The 17,469-nt window shown below is 34.2% G+C and overlaps 1 protein-coding gene across 1 annotated transcript in view; it reads right to left on the reverse strand.

Annotated features, from left to right (window-relative positions):
• The window catches only part of thsd4 (thrombospondin type 1 domain containing 4), a 37,432-nt gene that overhangs the window by 18,237 nt on the left and 1,726 nt on the right, over positions 1-17,469 (reverse strand). Inside the window, exons 3-5 of the mRNA XM_016552185.1 lie at positions 16,328-16,646; positions 13,565-13,667; positions 11,460-11,596 (exon numbers count right to left, since the gene is read on the reverse strand). Of these exons, the coding sequence (XP_016407671.1) occupies positions 11,460-11,596; positions 13,565-13,667; positions 16,328-16,646 (559 nt within the window). The remainder of the gene's footprint in view (positions 1-11,459; positions 11,597-13,564; positions 13,668-16,327; positions 16,647-17,469) is intronic.

The following is a 17,469-nucleotide window of genomic DNA, read 5'->3' on the forward strand; positions in this document are numbered from 1 at the left end:
TAAGAGCAGTGAGTGATTTTCTCTTTGTCTTTTGTTCATGGCCCCAAATATTGCAAGCTGTATTTCGATAATTTCGATAATTTCGATATATTGCACAGACCTAATATATATATATATATATATATATATATAATCAGATGAACCATTTTTCTATTTTAAATTATTTTTATAAACATGTGACACAAATGTATCTGCCGGTCTGAAGTGAATCAGCATCGGCTGTGATTTATGGCTCATCAGCGAGAGGGAAACGGAAACGACAGACACACAGAGCCTTAAAGGGTCAAGGTTACACCATAAACACAAAGCGTCCTCCCGTAAAGATGGCTAAAATAGACAGCGACTCTCCGCTGCTGGCTCTCATTCTTTCATCTCTCAGATCCTGTTATTAAAAGCCCAGCGATGACATTTAAAGGGCCTTTGACATGTTCATGATGGAAGGGAAGTGTGGCTTTAGAAAGCATCTGTGCAGAATATTCACACTCATCACAAACACACCATAAACCACACAATCCCGCTCAAGGACACTCGTTAAATCAGCATACTTAGCAAAAATCTGGAGGATGCATTAAAACTGTCATCCAAAGTAGAGCTGACATGACTTTTTTACCATAAGATGAGTCATTTTATTTCATTACAGCTGCATTTTTGTTGCAAATTTTGTTGCATATGTTTTAAATAATCATGTGATAATGCCTATTTTTTTATAATTCTGTGATTGAAATACTTTAAAAATTAAAGGTTAATCTCAAATTATTTTCTAGTTTTATTGATGAATCTCGATGGACTCGAATCAAACGATCAGATGATTCACGTGAATCAATCCGACATCAACTGTCCAAAAACATGAAAGCAATTATTTTAGCTGGAAATTCAACTATAAAATGTCTTAATAATCATCTGATAATGCATATTTAAAACCTACAATTATTTTAATCTTGATGGACTCAAATCAAAAGATCAGATGATTCGTATCAAATGAATGAATCAGTCTGACATAAAAACAATCTTTCTAAAAACAGATTCACAAAATGACTCATACAACAACAACGAGTCAGTTTATTTCATTGTAACTGTATTTTTTTGCAAATTCAATAAAAAAGTTGTATATTTTCAATAATCATGTGATAATCCCAATTTTTGTATAATTCACCAAATTAAATACAAATGAAAGGTGATTAATCTCTAATTATTTTCTATATTTATTGATGGATCTCGATGGACTCGAATCAAACGATCAGATGATTCACATCAAATGAATGAAACAGATTCATAAATTCAAAACTAAAGACTCCAAACAGTCAGACTTGGTTTATAAAACACATTCAGACTGTAAATTCTTGGATGTGAAGTCGTTCAAACATCTGTTTTGCACATTGGTTTAATTAATATTTATGCGGTAAGGCAATTTTAAACATCTAAAACATCTGCATCTAACAAACACCCCCCAAAAACAATCAGATTAATATTTAGCATAACATATCAATCTCTAAAGCCACAGTATACAGAATAAGACTGATAACAGTCCAGCTCAAACAAGGTATTTAGGTCATTTAAGATCTTAAAATGCCTCCATGCATGTCTAAATGTGAATGGAAGACGTGTTTTCCCAGAAGCTCTGCAGCGTTTCATCAAAGCAAACATGAAACACACAGACCTGCGACCACGGCTTGCCCAGAACACGCATCTGCAGACAGACGAGAAGTAGAGCCACGGCAGACAGCATCATGACACACACACGCTCTCTGTGCGACTGCGTCGTCCTCCTGGAGCGCAGATCACACACACACACACACACACACTGAACACAGACGTGAAAGCTGAGCTGCTGGAGGAGGAACAGTGGGAACAGAGAGAGAGAGAGAGAAACACAAAAGATGAAGCTGGTGCTACAGAACGACTTCCATATTCATATACCATAGTATTAATACGGTACTCCAAAGTAAAACAATTGCAAAGAACATTTAACATGTACAAAAAACATCATATTGTCATGGTACGGTACAAAAAACATGAAAGTAATTATTTTAGCTATAAATTCACTTAAAAATGTTCGTCGGCGCCCATAGCCTTGTGGTTAGTGCGTCTACATATAGCACAACTGCGCTCACGGTGACCCGAGTTCGAATCCCACCTCGAGGTCTTTTACCGATCCTTCTTGCTTTCCACTGTCCTCTCACAATAAAGGCATAAAAATATGGAAGCCCGTTTCCGCCACTGAATAAGAGGTAATTGCCACTTTTTATCTCACAATTCTTACTTTTTTTCTCAGAATTGCATGATATAAACTCGCAATTCTGAGAACATATCAGTCTTTTTCCCCCCCTCAATTGTGAGATAAAAAGTCGCAATTACCTTTTTTAAATTTTTTATTCAGTGGCGGAAACGGGCTTCCATATAAAAAAGTCCATAAATATAACTTAAATTTTTTTTTTTAAATATTTTAAATATTCATGTGATAACGCATATTTAAGAACTAAAATTATTTTATTTGGATTTTGTTGGACTCTGAATAAATAAACTGAATGCATCAGTCTGACAAAAAAAACATAATCTTTGTAAAAAACAGTGACTTATACCACAGTCTTTTTACTTCGTTGTAAATGTATTTTTGTTGCAAATTCAATGAAAATGTTTTATATTTGAAATAATCATGATGATGCCTATTTTTGCATCATTCAGTGATTGCAACGCTTTACAAATGAAAGGTGAATAATCTCAAATTATTTTCTATTTTAATTTTGAAAAATAAATCACTAAATCGCAATCACTAAAGACTCAAAAAAGTAAAACTCATAAAACAAAAAATATATAGTGCATATTTTATAACTATATTATATTATAATGCAAAAAAAAAAAGTATTTTCACTTATTATTTAAACTAAATTATAATTTTTCTTTCTTTTTATAATGCCTTATGGACCTTTTTATATATTTTTATAAAATTTAAATATATAATTTTTTAAATAATTTTTTTTTAACGCACATTTTACTTTACTACCACTGTGTATGAAATGTGCATTTTAAAACTATATCATATTATAGTACAAAAAGTTATATAACTGTATTTTATCTTTCTTTTTATAATATTTTAAACTTATTATGCAGCTTTTTACGACTATTTTTATATATTTATATTTTAAGTATTTTTTAAAATAAAATTTACAAAATAAATTTCTTTGCTACTATTGTGAATGAAAAGAAATTTTCTTGAACTTGATTTTTTTTTCAAAATTAAAATAGAAATAATTTGAGATTATTTACCTTTCATTTGTAAAGCGTTGCAATCACTGAATTATGCAAAAATAGGCATCATCACGATTATTTCAAATATAAAACATTTTTCAATGAATTTGCAACAAAAACAATTTAAAAAAACAAAACATTTGCCTTGCCTACATGCATACTCCAAAAACACGGTATTAACATAGTACATGTCCAAAAATGTTCAGTTCAGTTTAGTACCATTCTAAAGCTCATAATTACAAATCAGCTTTTAGACTTTCAACAACTGAAACCCTTCGACACACGTCACATTCTCATCAAGCGCTCTCCGTTAACACACCTGACAGCAGCTGTGAGTGAGTGTCATTCACTAAAACCTGTTAACACTGAAGTCTGGAGGTGGGATGCACAGAAAACTGCTCTTATATACATGTGGGAAACTGATCAGACAGCACAGGGCCAGACGCATGTGAGCGTGGAGGTGAAGGTCACTCGCGATGAGTTTAACAGACCGCTGGCCTCCGCTTCTCTTGAGACGCTTCTGTAAACCATAAAATCAACCCACTGTTAATGAGAGCAGAACGAAACGTACAGAATCACAAACATGAGAGGAAAGATACCGGTCAAAAGAGAGAAGTAACAATCAATCACCATAGCAACCACCCACAACACCCTGGCAATGATTCAGAACATCCTAACAACCTGAAAACCATCCACAACACCTTAGCAACACCATGGCAACCACCCTGGCAACCTCATAGCAACACTTTGAAAACCACCTAGAACACCCTAGCAAGCGCAGAGCAACAACCTGACAACCACCCAGAACAACATTAAAACCATAGCAAACCATACAGCAGCACCCTAGAAACCACATAGCAACAACCTGGAAACCATCCACAACACGCTAGCAACCACATAGCAACACCATGCCAGCCACCAAGAACACCCTCACAACCTCATAGCAACAGCCAGACAATCACCCTAGCAACTACATACTGTAGCAACACCCTGGCAACCGCACAGAACAACACAGAAACCACATAGCAACCCCCTGGCAACTATCCAGAACACCCTAGCAACCTCATAGCAACCCCCCGGCAACTATCCAGAACACCCTAGCAACCTCATAGCAACACCCTGGCAACTATCCAGAAAACCATAGCAACCATATAGCAACCTCCTGGCAACACTCTAGCAACTACACAACAATGCAATTAAAACACACTTAGTAAACCTCACCAACGATTATGAAACTCACAGAAAAACACCATGGCAAAGGCATCTGAATCATCTGAACAGAACTGCCTGCAGCTGCAGCAGAATTTTAATTTCTAACGATTGAAGTGTATTTATTTCTTGTCTCAGTGTTTAGCGCAGTTGTCGTTGCTAGGAAACGCTTGTTTTGTTTACTGTGGAGACGTGCTGAAATGGCGTTTGGTCTCGTATTGTATCGCGTACCTTGTCAGTGTCGTGCGCTTTGCTTGGCCATTTGTTGGGATAAACAGGAAAGTGTGTCCAGCTGAACTCAATTTGAGTTTTGTTAAACTAATTAAAAAGAACGTCTCAGGTTACTTATGTAACCATGGTTCCCTGAGTAGGGAACGAGACACTAGTGTCGTGCGCTTTGCTTGGCCATTTGTTGGGATAAACAGGAAAGTGTGTCCAGCTGAATTCAATTTGAGTTTTGTTAAACTAATTAAAAAGAAGCTTAGTTTACCGCGGAAGCGGTCGCGGCTGCGGTCGTGTGCAGACCGAAGAGTGTAAAGACCATCGACTCTACCGTGCGACTCCACCGGGCAGGGACACCGGCAAAGGACATAAGTATCGCTTTTTATCTCTCCTCTTTCCACTTCTGTTTCAGTTTTTATGAACTATTTCTTACTATGTGTCAGTAAGTTGTTGTTATTTTAGCATGTGTGTTTGCCTCAGTGTTATTTTTTTAGGATTACTGATAAACTACTGTAGTTTGATTTGTATTAGTTATCTATTTTAGTTTTAGTTTCAGTTGTAGTAATGTTGTCATTTTATTAGTTTTTTATAGGTTTTTTATTAAGTTTTAGTTTTATTTAATTTGAGTTATTTCAGTACTTCAACATACAAAATGGAAATGAAATAATATATATATATATTTAATGTATTTATATATATGTACATGTATATGTATATGTGAGGTTGTACATACACATATGTAGTTGTTTTTTGGTGTTTGGCTTAGTGTTATGTTAGAATCATTATTATACTCATACCTTTTGTTCTTTTAATATTTTTGAATTGTTTTTAGCTTTATTTTTTTGTTTTCATTTAAATGTTTTAGTTTTGAAATGTTGTTGTATGCATTTGTCATTTTTATTTAATTTCTTTTATTTTCTTAAATGTGTGTATATATATATATAGTATTTATAGAGTTTTAGCTTTTAGTTTTAATTACTTTTTCTTATTTGTAAGTCGCTTTGGATAAAAGCGTCTGCTAAATGACTAAAAGTAAAGTAAACTGGATTCCCAGTGTTATAATGAGCGAAGTGTGTGAGACTAGAGGAGCGAGTGTGTGAGCGTTTGCCAACATCAGTCTTTACATTCACTCTAATGTGAACCTACGGCTGTAAATCCAGCCCAATGCAAGCAGCAGGTGCGGACGGGCCGAACTAACAGCGTGCTGAAATGGCATTATATTTGCAGCTGCAGACAGACTCAGAGTTCTTGAAGAGCCTCCTGATATCTCACGTCACCGGCCACAAACACGCTAGAGACTAGGGCTGGAGAAAGGTGGAGACAAGTTCAGTTGGTTTTAACAAAATATTAGTGAAAGGAGGCGCTGAAGCTGCTGAAAAAGCTGTTCCTCCACTTCAGATCAAACCAATTGCTACATTTTACATTTATTTTAGATAACATTTCCCATCTTTTCAGCACTTGAGACAGATACAGATTAAATCCTGACTTGTATGATTTTATTATCGATTATATTATCGATTTATGATTTTTGAGCAGTAAATATTCAACTAATATTGTTTTTCGTAATTAAAATAAGTTTATTTAATGCAATTAATAATAGTAAGTAAATAATAGAGCTAATTCTGTAATCCATTGATTACATTAAATATATGATATTGATAGCTGATTTAAATTTGAATATATTTGATGTGTTCAAAAGCAAATTTATAAAATATATAAAATTAAAATCCTTTTTTTTTTCATTTCACCTAAAGCACTTTTTACTTGCTACTATGGTGTATAAAATGTGCTATAAAAATAAATTTGCCTTGCAAACATGCATACTCCAAAAACATGGTATTAACATGGTATTATTTTAAATGATGTTTCCAAGCTACTTTTCATGTCCCTCTGTGAAGCACATGAGATTTGCACCTTTATTGCTTTTATAAATATGTTAGCGGGAGCTCAGTTTGAGCTATCATGGGAAAGTCCTGTTGTTGTGTTTTCTGGTGGGATTCCCTGCAGTATTTCATCTCGCTCACGCTCATTCAGCGCACAGGCTCCGTCACTGATGCTGTCAAGAGCGAGAGCAGTGTTCAGAGCCGTAACTCACCGCATTTACATGAATGCATCTGCCAGATGCTTTAATCCAAAGAGACTCGCATTGCATTAAAAGCGTATATTATATAAGTTCACGCATTCTCTGAGCATCAAACCCGTGACTCTGGTGTTGTTGCTGACATGAACTACAGGAGCTCTGACATCAATCGCACTCATTAACAAGTCAATATTATTTATATAGCACTTTTCACAATGTGCATAATTTCAAAGCAGCTTTACAGAAAAATACTGCAGTAATAAAAAGAAAGTCTTCATTTACAGTAGCAGTTCAATTAAAAAATAGGGCAACTGTGATGAATAAAATTAACAAAAACTCCTTAAGGTGTTTTACAGTGAACTAAAACAACTACACTAAAACTAAAACAAAGTCAGAATTGCAAGATATAAACTTGCAAATATAACTTTATATATAAACAGTGTGAGATAAACTTGTTGAAACGAGTTGAAATGACCTTTTTTAATTTTTTATTCCACGGCTTTTTTTATTAATATTATTTTTTATAAAAAAAAATTCACATTTTTTTTTTTTTAGATGTTAACTCAGAATTCAGAGGAAAAAAACTTGGAACTGCAAAAAAAAGGTCATAATTTTCAGACAAAAATGTACTTGCCTTTTTTTATATTTTTTATCCCATGGCAGAAATAAGCTTCAATGTGAATGCAATGCCATTACATATCATTATATTTTGAAAGGTAAACATTGCTTTAAAAATCAGGGGTATTTCAAGCAAAAAAATTAGGTCACAGGGTTCCAATGACAAAAAAAGTTTGGGAACTCCAGCTGTAAAGACACACACACACACACATACTCCTCTGGCATTCAGCCTTAGCTCAGTGCTCAGTGGGATTCCCTTCATAAAGGCTCTTTCTTTTCTTCAGTGTGTGAAACGGTGAAATTCCCTCTCAGGCTCGTCTACAGCTGCAGTTACACTGCTTCAGCATTTACCAACACACCAAACCGTTTCAGGACAGTAAATAGATCCTAAACACATGTTTGTTCATCTCTGTGTGAAGTTTTAGCGGCTGAAAAATGTGCAAACTCATTAAAAATAGAAAACAAATTTACTTTGGCATATGATGAAAGGGTAACACTTTACAGTAAGCTCCCATTAGTTGCATTAATGCATTAATTAACAATGAGCAATACATCTGTTATAGTACTTATTTATATTTGTTAACATTAGTTAATACAAATACAACTGGTCATTATTAGCTCATGTAAAGTCAGGATTGCGAGATGTAAAGTCAGGATTGTGAGATGTAAAGTCAGAATTGCGTGATGTAAAGTCAGAATTGTGAGATGTAAAGTCAGAATTGCGTGATGTAAAGTCAGAATAGCGAGATGTAAAGTCAGAATAGCGAGATGTAAAGTCAGAATTGTGAGATGTAAAGTCAGAATAGCGAGATGTAAAGTCAGAATTGTGAGATGTAAAGTCAGAATTGCGAGATGTAAAGTCAGAATTGATGTAAAGTCAGAATTGTGAGATGTAAAGTCAGAATTGTGAGATGTAAAGTCAGAATTGTGAGATGTAAAGTCAGAATTGTGAGATGTAAAGTCAGAATTGTGAGATGTAAAGTCAGAATTGTGAGATGTAAAGTCAGAATTGTGAGATGTAAAGTCAGAATTGTGAGATGTAAAGTCAGAATTGTGAGATGTAAAGTCAGAATTGTGAGATGTAAAGTCAGAATTGTGAGATGTAAAGTCAGAATTGTGAGATGTAAAGTCAGAATTGTGAGATGTAAAGTCAGAATTGTGAGATGTAAAGTCAGAATTGTGAGATGTAAAGTCAGAATTGTGAGATGTAAAGTCAGAATTGTGAGATGTAAAGTCAGAATTGTGAGATGTAAAGTCAGAATTGTGAGATGTAAAGTCAGAATTGTGAGATGTAAAGTCAGAATTGTGAGATGTAAAGTCAGAATTGTGAGATGTAAAGTCAGAATTGTGAGATGTAAAGTCAGAATTGTGAGATGTAAAGTCAGAATTGTGAGATGTAAAGTCAGAATTGTGAGATGTAAAGTCAGAATTGTGAGATGTAAAGTCAGAATTGTGAGATGTAAAGTCAGAATTGTGAGATGTAAAGTCAGAATTGTGAGATGTAAAGTCAGAATTGTGAGATGTAAAGTCAGAATTGTGAGATGTAAAGTCAGAATTGTGAGATGTAAAGTCAGAATTGCGAGACGTAAAGTCAGGATTGTGAGATGTAAAGTCAGGATTGCGAGATGTAAAGTCAGAATTGTGAGATGTAAAGTCAGAATTGTGAGATGTAAAGTCGGAATTGTGAGATGTAAAGTCAGAATAGCGAGATGTAAAGTCAGAACTGCAAGAAAAAATGGTAGAATAGTGAGATAAAATGTTGCAATTACCTTTTTTAGTTTTATTATGTGGCAGAAACAAGGTTTCATAGAAACTACATGCGCACTCAGACAAGAAAACCTGTTTATACCAAATAACTACAACCTCCCTGACAAGTACAACATTCTCATGCAGTGATCAAGTTTCTTTTATATTTACACAGAAACTGATGATCATGTTAGCTGAGTTTCAAATGCTCACTGAATCAAGTTTTGGAAAAGTCACCCTAAATCCGACCCAAACGGTGTTCCAGCCAACACATCTGAATGTCAAGGCTAATGCGGTGGATTTGTTGTGTGTAATCTTCATCCCGTCACAGATCCTCCTCGTTATCCGAGGAAGAGATCTTAAAGCTCTGGATTTGTCGACTGATCTCCGTCAGCTGTCAGAAGAATTCAAAGCATCTGAGAGAAACGCCACAAAACAACCTACAGAGGCGGAATCGAGCCGTCGCCGCATTATTTAACCTTTGCAGACAGTGGCGTTTGTGCAGCCCTGGCCTGCACCGCGGCTTGTTATTGCGGCGTCTGTGTTACATCTTATTTGTGCTGGATTTGTTGAAGTGACGTCTGAAAAAAGCACAGCTGGACGACGGGCAGATTCCGGAGCGCTGAAAGCGTGGCTAATTCACTCACAAACACAAAAGATCCTCCGGCTCAGACAGCCGGCAACTGTTGTGCGTCTGACAGTCTTTACATGCAGGATGTGGCACGCCGCTCTGAACTCTGGGTAATTAACGCTTATCCGAAAAACAGATAACGGAAGATCAGATGAAATAGCAGAACAATATATCTGTAAGAGAAGAGCTTTAATACGGATGACAGAGATGATCGACAACACATGACTAAAATTCTGTTTTCATGAAGAAATCGAGATACTATTAAAAATTTTTATAAAATTTTGAATTAGACTTTATTTTTACATTTTCAGTTTTAATTTTAATATTAAAGTTTTATTAATTCTCTTGTGTTTTTGTCATTGTTTTTTAATGTCTGTGTAGCTTTTATTAGTTTTTATTTCAGTTTTAGTTACTTTAGTACATCAAGTAAATGAAAATGAGAAATGTTGCCATGGCAACTGGTTGAAATAAAACTTTTAATTTTATAAATAAAAGTTTGTAATATTTTAGTTTACTTCAGTTAACATTTATTTTATTTCACGTAGCGAAAATGTTTATTATGATTTTAGTTTTAGTCAACTCTAATATCTCTGTATCACACCCAGAACAATAAGAAGCGTATTCTTAAGACACTTTCACAATATGACACACTTTTTATGACAAATCAGCACATTTTATCCTTAAATTCTCATTACTGTAATGCAATAATGAAAATCATCCTGTTTTTGGTAACACTTTACAATAAAGTCACATTTGTTAACTAGTTAATTAGTAAATGCATTAGTTAACATGAACTAACGATGATAAATATATTTCGGTTACACTTTATTTTAAGGTGTCCTTGTTACAGTGTAATTATGCATTTAAGTACTGAGTAATATTAATTAACTACATGTACTTACTATATGGTTAGGATTAGAATTAGGGTTACTTGCATGTAATTATGCATAATTAATTGTTATTATAATAGTAAATACATGTAACGTGTAACAAGGACACCTTAAAATAAAATGTTACCTATATTTCCTAAAGCATCTTTATTAATGTTTGTTTATTATAAATAAATAAATATTATTACAATGTATTACAAAATGTATTGTTGAAATTAACATTTATTACAATAAATAAATGATTTTGATATTTTGTTTATTGCAAGTTCATGTTAACTAACATCCTAACAAAAAAAAATATTGTAAAGCATTACCATGCTTTCCATAAAAATCAGCATTTAATAAAAACAAACACTGTAATACTTGAAATTTACATTTCAAGCTGAATAATATATCAATATTTACATCACAGTAAGGATATTATAGTATGATGCTGATACTTTGAGGCTGTAAATTATCTGGACTAGAAACTCAAATCACAGAGACACAAGATGCAATCCCTTGAGCTGTCAGACATACGCTCGAGTCACTGTAAATGACAGGAAACAACAAGAGCATAACAGCTGTGTGATGTTTTCATCTCCATTTATCTCTACTGCCCTCCACTGCACAACCGCATGCAGCACTGCAGCTCCAGCACTTAATACTGTGCTGCATATGAAACCATATGCACTGTGCATTAGCAGAAGCATGCTACTCATTAATTAATACACTTACTTTGCATATCTAATTCAGTCTAGTATATAAATGTCTAAGAAGAACGTGTCAAAAAATTACATCTGGAAGCATAATAGTGCAGTGAACACCTGATTCCTACCTGACACTGTCCCGCCACACACACAGACGTCTGGTTCTGTCCACACGGAGTGCCGTCGATGACTCTGTCCGCCTGACGAACGTAGAAACGCAAGCCGACGGCGCGGCAGTTGAGCTCACAGCGCTGCTCGCTGGAAACTGATCAAACACATAAGAGACGGAGTCAACTACACCAAAACCATAGTGTATCTGATCTGCAACTTCTCATTAATGAGTGAATGTGAAAAAACTACTCTTTTTTTTTCATGTTACCATGTAATTACTGCATTTTGTATTAATTAAAAATTTAGAAATTCTTACATTTCAAATTGCACATGAACCACACACAAAATGATAAATTTTATTTGAATAAATCATTGCATGAAATAAGAACATATAATCGGAAGAATTACCAGTATTAACCCCACTGGAACAAATGGAATTTAATTATATTTATGTGAATTTAGAACTCCATAAATCTATATGAAACCTACATTTTGAAACAAAACACCATCGAAACTATATAAATAATACTTATTATTAGGAAAGTTTCCAAACAAAATAAAGTCATTTTACTTGCATAAACCTTCACCTTCAGATGAAAAAAGTGATACATTTTCATGCTTCAATGGTTTGTCAATACGTACATATTCATTGTTCATCAACAAAACTCTATGCTTTATATATTTTACAAAGTTTTTTTTTTGAGTCTACAGTATTTGAGTATATTTTACAAGGTTTTTTTTAGACTTAGGCCCCGTCCACACGGAGACGCGTTTTGTTGTATACGCATACATTTTGTATCGTATAGGCATTTTGTCCACGCGAAACCGATATATCTGAAAACGCCGCCCTTGCGTTTTCGTGTGGACAGCGAATCCGTATATTTTCTGAAACGATGACGTCATCAGCCCACGTCGCCGCCCAGCGCCACATACTGGTCTGGCATGTATACAACATTGGTTTCATGTGGACGCAGATATTTTTTGAGACGAGCTGAAAAAAAAGATCGGAAAGCTCTGGCTTCGTGTGGACGTAGCCTAATATAACTTCATAGATAATTTTACAAAAAGTATTTTTGACACTAATGGTACTCCATACACACCTGGGTCAAAATGACCTGGACATTAAGCGTGTAACTTTTTTTAAAAATGGGTTTTAAAATCTCTTTAAAAATAAACATTTATTAAAAAATTAAAAAATAAAATTAAAAATAAATACATAAAAATAATAAATGACGTATATTTTGTGTCTTAAAGCATTTGCAAAGTTTTATTGCAAATCTCTCTTCTGGGTCAAAACGGACCCGAATGCGTTATGAGGGTAAAATCACTATGAGCTCTAGTACTAATGCACAACTGAATCAGACGCCTGAAAAGAAAACATCAAAGACACGTGATGAAGGTGAAATAAACCAGAATAAATCCAAAAAATTCATTTGATTCTCTGTGTTGAAAAGAAACTGTTTTGTCATCAAGACAACACTTTGGCACGACTCCACTGTTGGCTCATCTATCGCCTGCGGGTAGAATAATATTCCACACAGACCATAAACATAAGTGAATTTGAATCAAACACTGGCGCAGTTTCACAGTTCATAAATCAGATCTGTTCAGAGGAGAACATTCACTGTTGCACAGGATCCGACATGCTGGGAAAATCCACGGCAACACAAATGAACTCACTGAAATATGACTGTAACTTTAATTACAACATGATCATTAGAGCTAATTAACAACACAAATATGTGTGTGTCATTCAGGATGTTTCTCTCTCCTCAGGGTAACAGAACAGATTTCTGACAGGAAAAGTTCTGGGGTTGGTCAGATTTTTAAAAATGTTTTTGAAAGAAGTTTCTTCTACTCATCAAGGCTGCATTTATTTGGTTTAACAAAAATACAGTAAAAACAGTAATATTGTGAAATATTATTACAATTTAATATATCTGTTTTCTACATTAATATATTGTAAAATGTACTTTAAAATTACCGACCCCAAACCTTTGAATGGTACTGTAAGAAGAAACAGTGTATGAAATGTCTTGAATCCCTGTGAAACTTTAATATCTCTAAATTCTTTCCATCAGAAGAAGCTCATTCATGTCATGAACTGAGAGAATCTGCTCACCGTCATAAAAAGGTTCCCACTGGTAGAATCGGCCCATGAAGGGCTGCGTGTTGAACGTGGAGCACTGCAGCTCTCGGATTGGTCTGCTGGGTGACGGACAGGCCTGTCAATTCATAAACACACACTGCTTTTAGTTTTGTGAGTATATCTTGCATCTCTTCAGTGTTTTCAAACAGCATCAGTTTCCTTCAGATGCTGAAACTAAACACAGCGCATGAAAGTTTGTGCTGCTGTAAAAGTGTGTGAATATTTCATGAGTCAAAGCGATGCAAACCCCTTTAAAAGCTCAAGGTTAAAAATGCCCTTTTCCTGGGTGTAATAATAATGTTAAACAGTTAAATGTTATGTGAAAAGTCAATAGATATTAAGGTTACACTTTATTCTGATAGTCCACTTTAGACATTCTACTAACTGTAATTAACTTTGCAACTACATGTCAACTAACTCATTAATTTGCAACTATATGTCAACAAATTTGCATTACTTTGCACCTAGGCCTACATGTCAATAAATTCTCATTAATTTGCAACTACGTCAACAAAATTCTCATTAATTTGCAACTACATGTCAACTAACTCATTAATTTGCAACTAACTACAGTTAACAAATTCTCATTAATTTGCAACTACATGTCAACTAACTCTCATTCAATTGCAACTACATGTAAACAAATTCTCATTAATTTGCACCTACATGTCAATAAATTCTCATTAATTTGCACCTACATGTCAACAAACTCTCATTCATCTGTAACTACATCAAGTAACTCATTAATTTGCAACTAAATGTCAACTCATTACTCTGCAACTTACATATCAACAAATTCAATAATTTGCAACTACATGTCAACTAACTCATTAATTTGCACATACATGTCAACAAACTCACTCATTTGTAACTACATGTCAACAATCATTAATTTGCAACATGTCAACTAACTCATTACTTTGCTACTTAAATGTCAACAAATTCTCATTAATTTTTAACTACGTCAACAAATTCTCAATAATTTGCAACTACATGTCAACAAAGTCTCATTCATTTGTAACTACGTCAACTAACTCATTAATTTGTAACTACATGTCAACTAACTCATTACTTTGCAACTACACGTCAACAAATTCTCAATAATTTGCAACTACGTCAACTAACTCCTTAATTTGCACCTACATTTCAATAAATTCTCATTCATTTGTAACTACGTCAACAAACTCTCATTCGTTTGTAAATACGTCAACTATCATTAATTTGCAAATACATGTCAACTAACTAATTACTTTGCAACTTACATGTCAACAAATCCTCAATAATTTGTAACTACATGTCAACTAACTCATTACTTTGCAACTTACATGTCAACAAATTCTCATTAATTTGCAACTACATGTCAATTAACTATCATTAATTTGCACTACATGTCAACAAATTCTCATTAATTTGCAATTACATGTCAATTAACTATCATTAATTTGCAACTACATGTCAACAAATTCTCATTCATTTGCAACTACATGTCAACTAACTCATTAATTTGCAACTACATGTCAACAAATTCTCATTAATTTGCAACTACATGTCAATTAACTCTCATTAATTTGCAACTACATATCAACAAATTCTCATTCATTTGCAACTACATGTCAATTAACTATCATTAATTTGCAACTACATGTCAACAAATTCTCATTCATTTGCAACTTCAACTCATTAATTTGCACCTATATGTCAATAAATTATCATTCATTTGCAACTACATGTCAACAAACTCTAATTCATTTGTAACTACAAGTCAACTATCATTAATTTGCAACTACGTCAACTAACTCATTAATTTGCAACTACATGTCAACAAATTCTCATTCATTTGCAACTTCAACTCATTAATTTGCACCTATATGTCAATAAATTATCATTCATTTGCAACTACATGTCAACAAACTCTAATTCATTTGTAACTACAAGTCAACTATCATTAATTTGCAACTACGTCAACTAACTCCTTAATTTGCACCTACATTTCAATAAATTCTCATTCATTTGTAACTACGTCAACAAACTCTCATTCGTTTGTAAATACGTCAACTATCATTAATTTGCAAATACATGTCAACTAACTAATTACTTTGCAACTTACATGTCAACAAATCCTCAATAATTTGTAACTACTGTCCAACTAACTCATTACTTTGCAACTTACATGACAACAAATTCTCATTAATTTGCAACTTCAACTCATTAATTTGCACCTATATGTCAATAAATTATCATTCATTTGCAACTACATGTCAACAAACTCTAATTCATTTGTAACTACAAGTCAACTATCATTAATTTGCAACTACGTCAACTAACTCATTAATTTGCAACTACATGTCAACAAATTCTCATTAATTTGCAACTACATGTCAATTAACTATCATTAATTTGCACTACATGTCAACAAATTCTCATTAATTTGCAACTACATGTCAAATAACTCTCATTAGAGTATAAGTAGACTATTAGATTAAGGTTAGGGTTAGTAGAATAAATTGACATGTAGTTGCAAATTCACTTATAGTCAGTTGAATGTCCATCAAAATAAAGTGTTAGTAGATATTAAGCAGACAGACTACTAATATTCTAATGACTGCTAGATGACATGTAGTTGAAAAGTTACTTATAGTTAGTAGAATGTCTAAAGTGTTACTGGAATGAACTGTTATAAACGGATGTATAATGCATATTTAGGTATAACCAGAGGAGTTTCTCTGCAGATGTTACCATGCTGTTGCAGATCTTGTGCCGGTTCGGGGCTCCAGGGCAGGAGGTGTTTGGTAGCGGGTTGTACGGTCTGCTCTGCACTGCCGCTGTGTTCATCTGCGGTTGGGTGTGTTGGGCAGCAGTGGGCGGCTGGGCGGCTGTGTGATGGCGGGTGTTTTGATACGGGTTTCTCTGATGAGTCCTGTAACTCTGGTGTGGGAAGTTTGATGCTGAACGTCTCTGTTTGTGGGACGTTCGGCTGGATTCTTTCTGTAGAGACGTTACATATGGCATCCTGCTGTATCCGTACGTCCCTGGACTGATGCGGCTACTGTTCGCTCTAGAAAATATAGGGAAAATAACTTTAGTAATTCTTTTGTAAACTGATGTTAATCACCTCATGTTGCTCCAGTGGATGTGATGAAATCAAGCAATTGATCCTCAGTATGTTATAGGCTAACTTAGGGTTTCCCAAACTGGGGTTTGTGAGTCGATGAAAAGCTAAGAATGAATTAAACTAAATGTAACATTAAAATAAACAAATGGGGCTGCACAATTAATTAAAATAAACCTGAATTAGTGATATGTCTTATTAAATCATGATTATCAAATCAAGGTTGCGATTTATAGAAGTATATACGTGTTTCAGAGTGAAGAGCGGCACTGTGTTCATTTATATATGTGTTTTCAGAGCAGCTTGGTTTACTGTACAGTAAATGCGCTAGATTCACTTTATTTACATTCATATTCGCACCAATATTCACACAAAATAAAAGTTGAGGATGTGATATGTGAAAAGCTCAAAGGTTCGAACATTTGAAAGTGATGAATTTAAGACAAATGTTTATATATTCACTAAATATTCAACATTGATAATAATCAGAAATGTTTCTTGAGCAGCAAATCAGCATATTAGAATGATTTCTGAAGATCATGTGACACTGAAGACTGGAGTAAGCTGCATATCATGTGACCGTTAACTGACATCAGAGAACCGTGAATGTGTTGATAAATTATTGAAATATTAACCTCAGGTGGACTTCAAGTAAATATTTCTGTCTAATGGTTCAGCTGATGAAAGAGTGTGAGAATCACTGGTCTGTCTGATGAAGATGATGTCATACCTCCATCCGTATCTGCCGACGCTCAGGCGCCTCTGGTTA

Source organism: Sinocyclocheilus rhinocerous, unplaced genomic scaffold (assembly GCF_001515625.1).
Source record: "Sinocyclocheilus rhinocerous isolate Xijiao unplaced genomic scaffold, SAMN03320098_v1.1 scaffold3689, whole genome shotgun sequence".
Classification (NCBI taxonomy): domain Eukaryota; kingdom Metazoa; phylum Chordata; class Actinopteri; order Cypriniformes; family Cyprinidae; genus Sinocyclocheilus; species Sinocyclocheilus rhinocerous.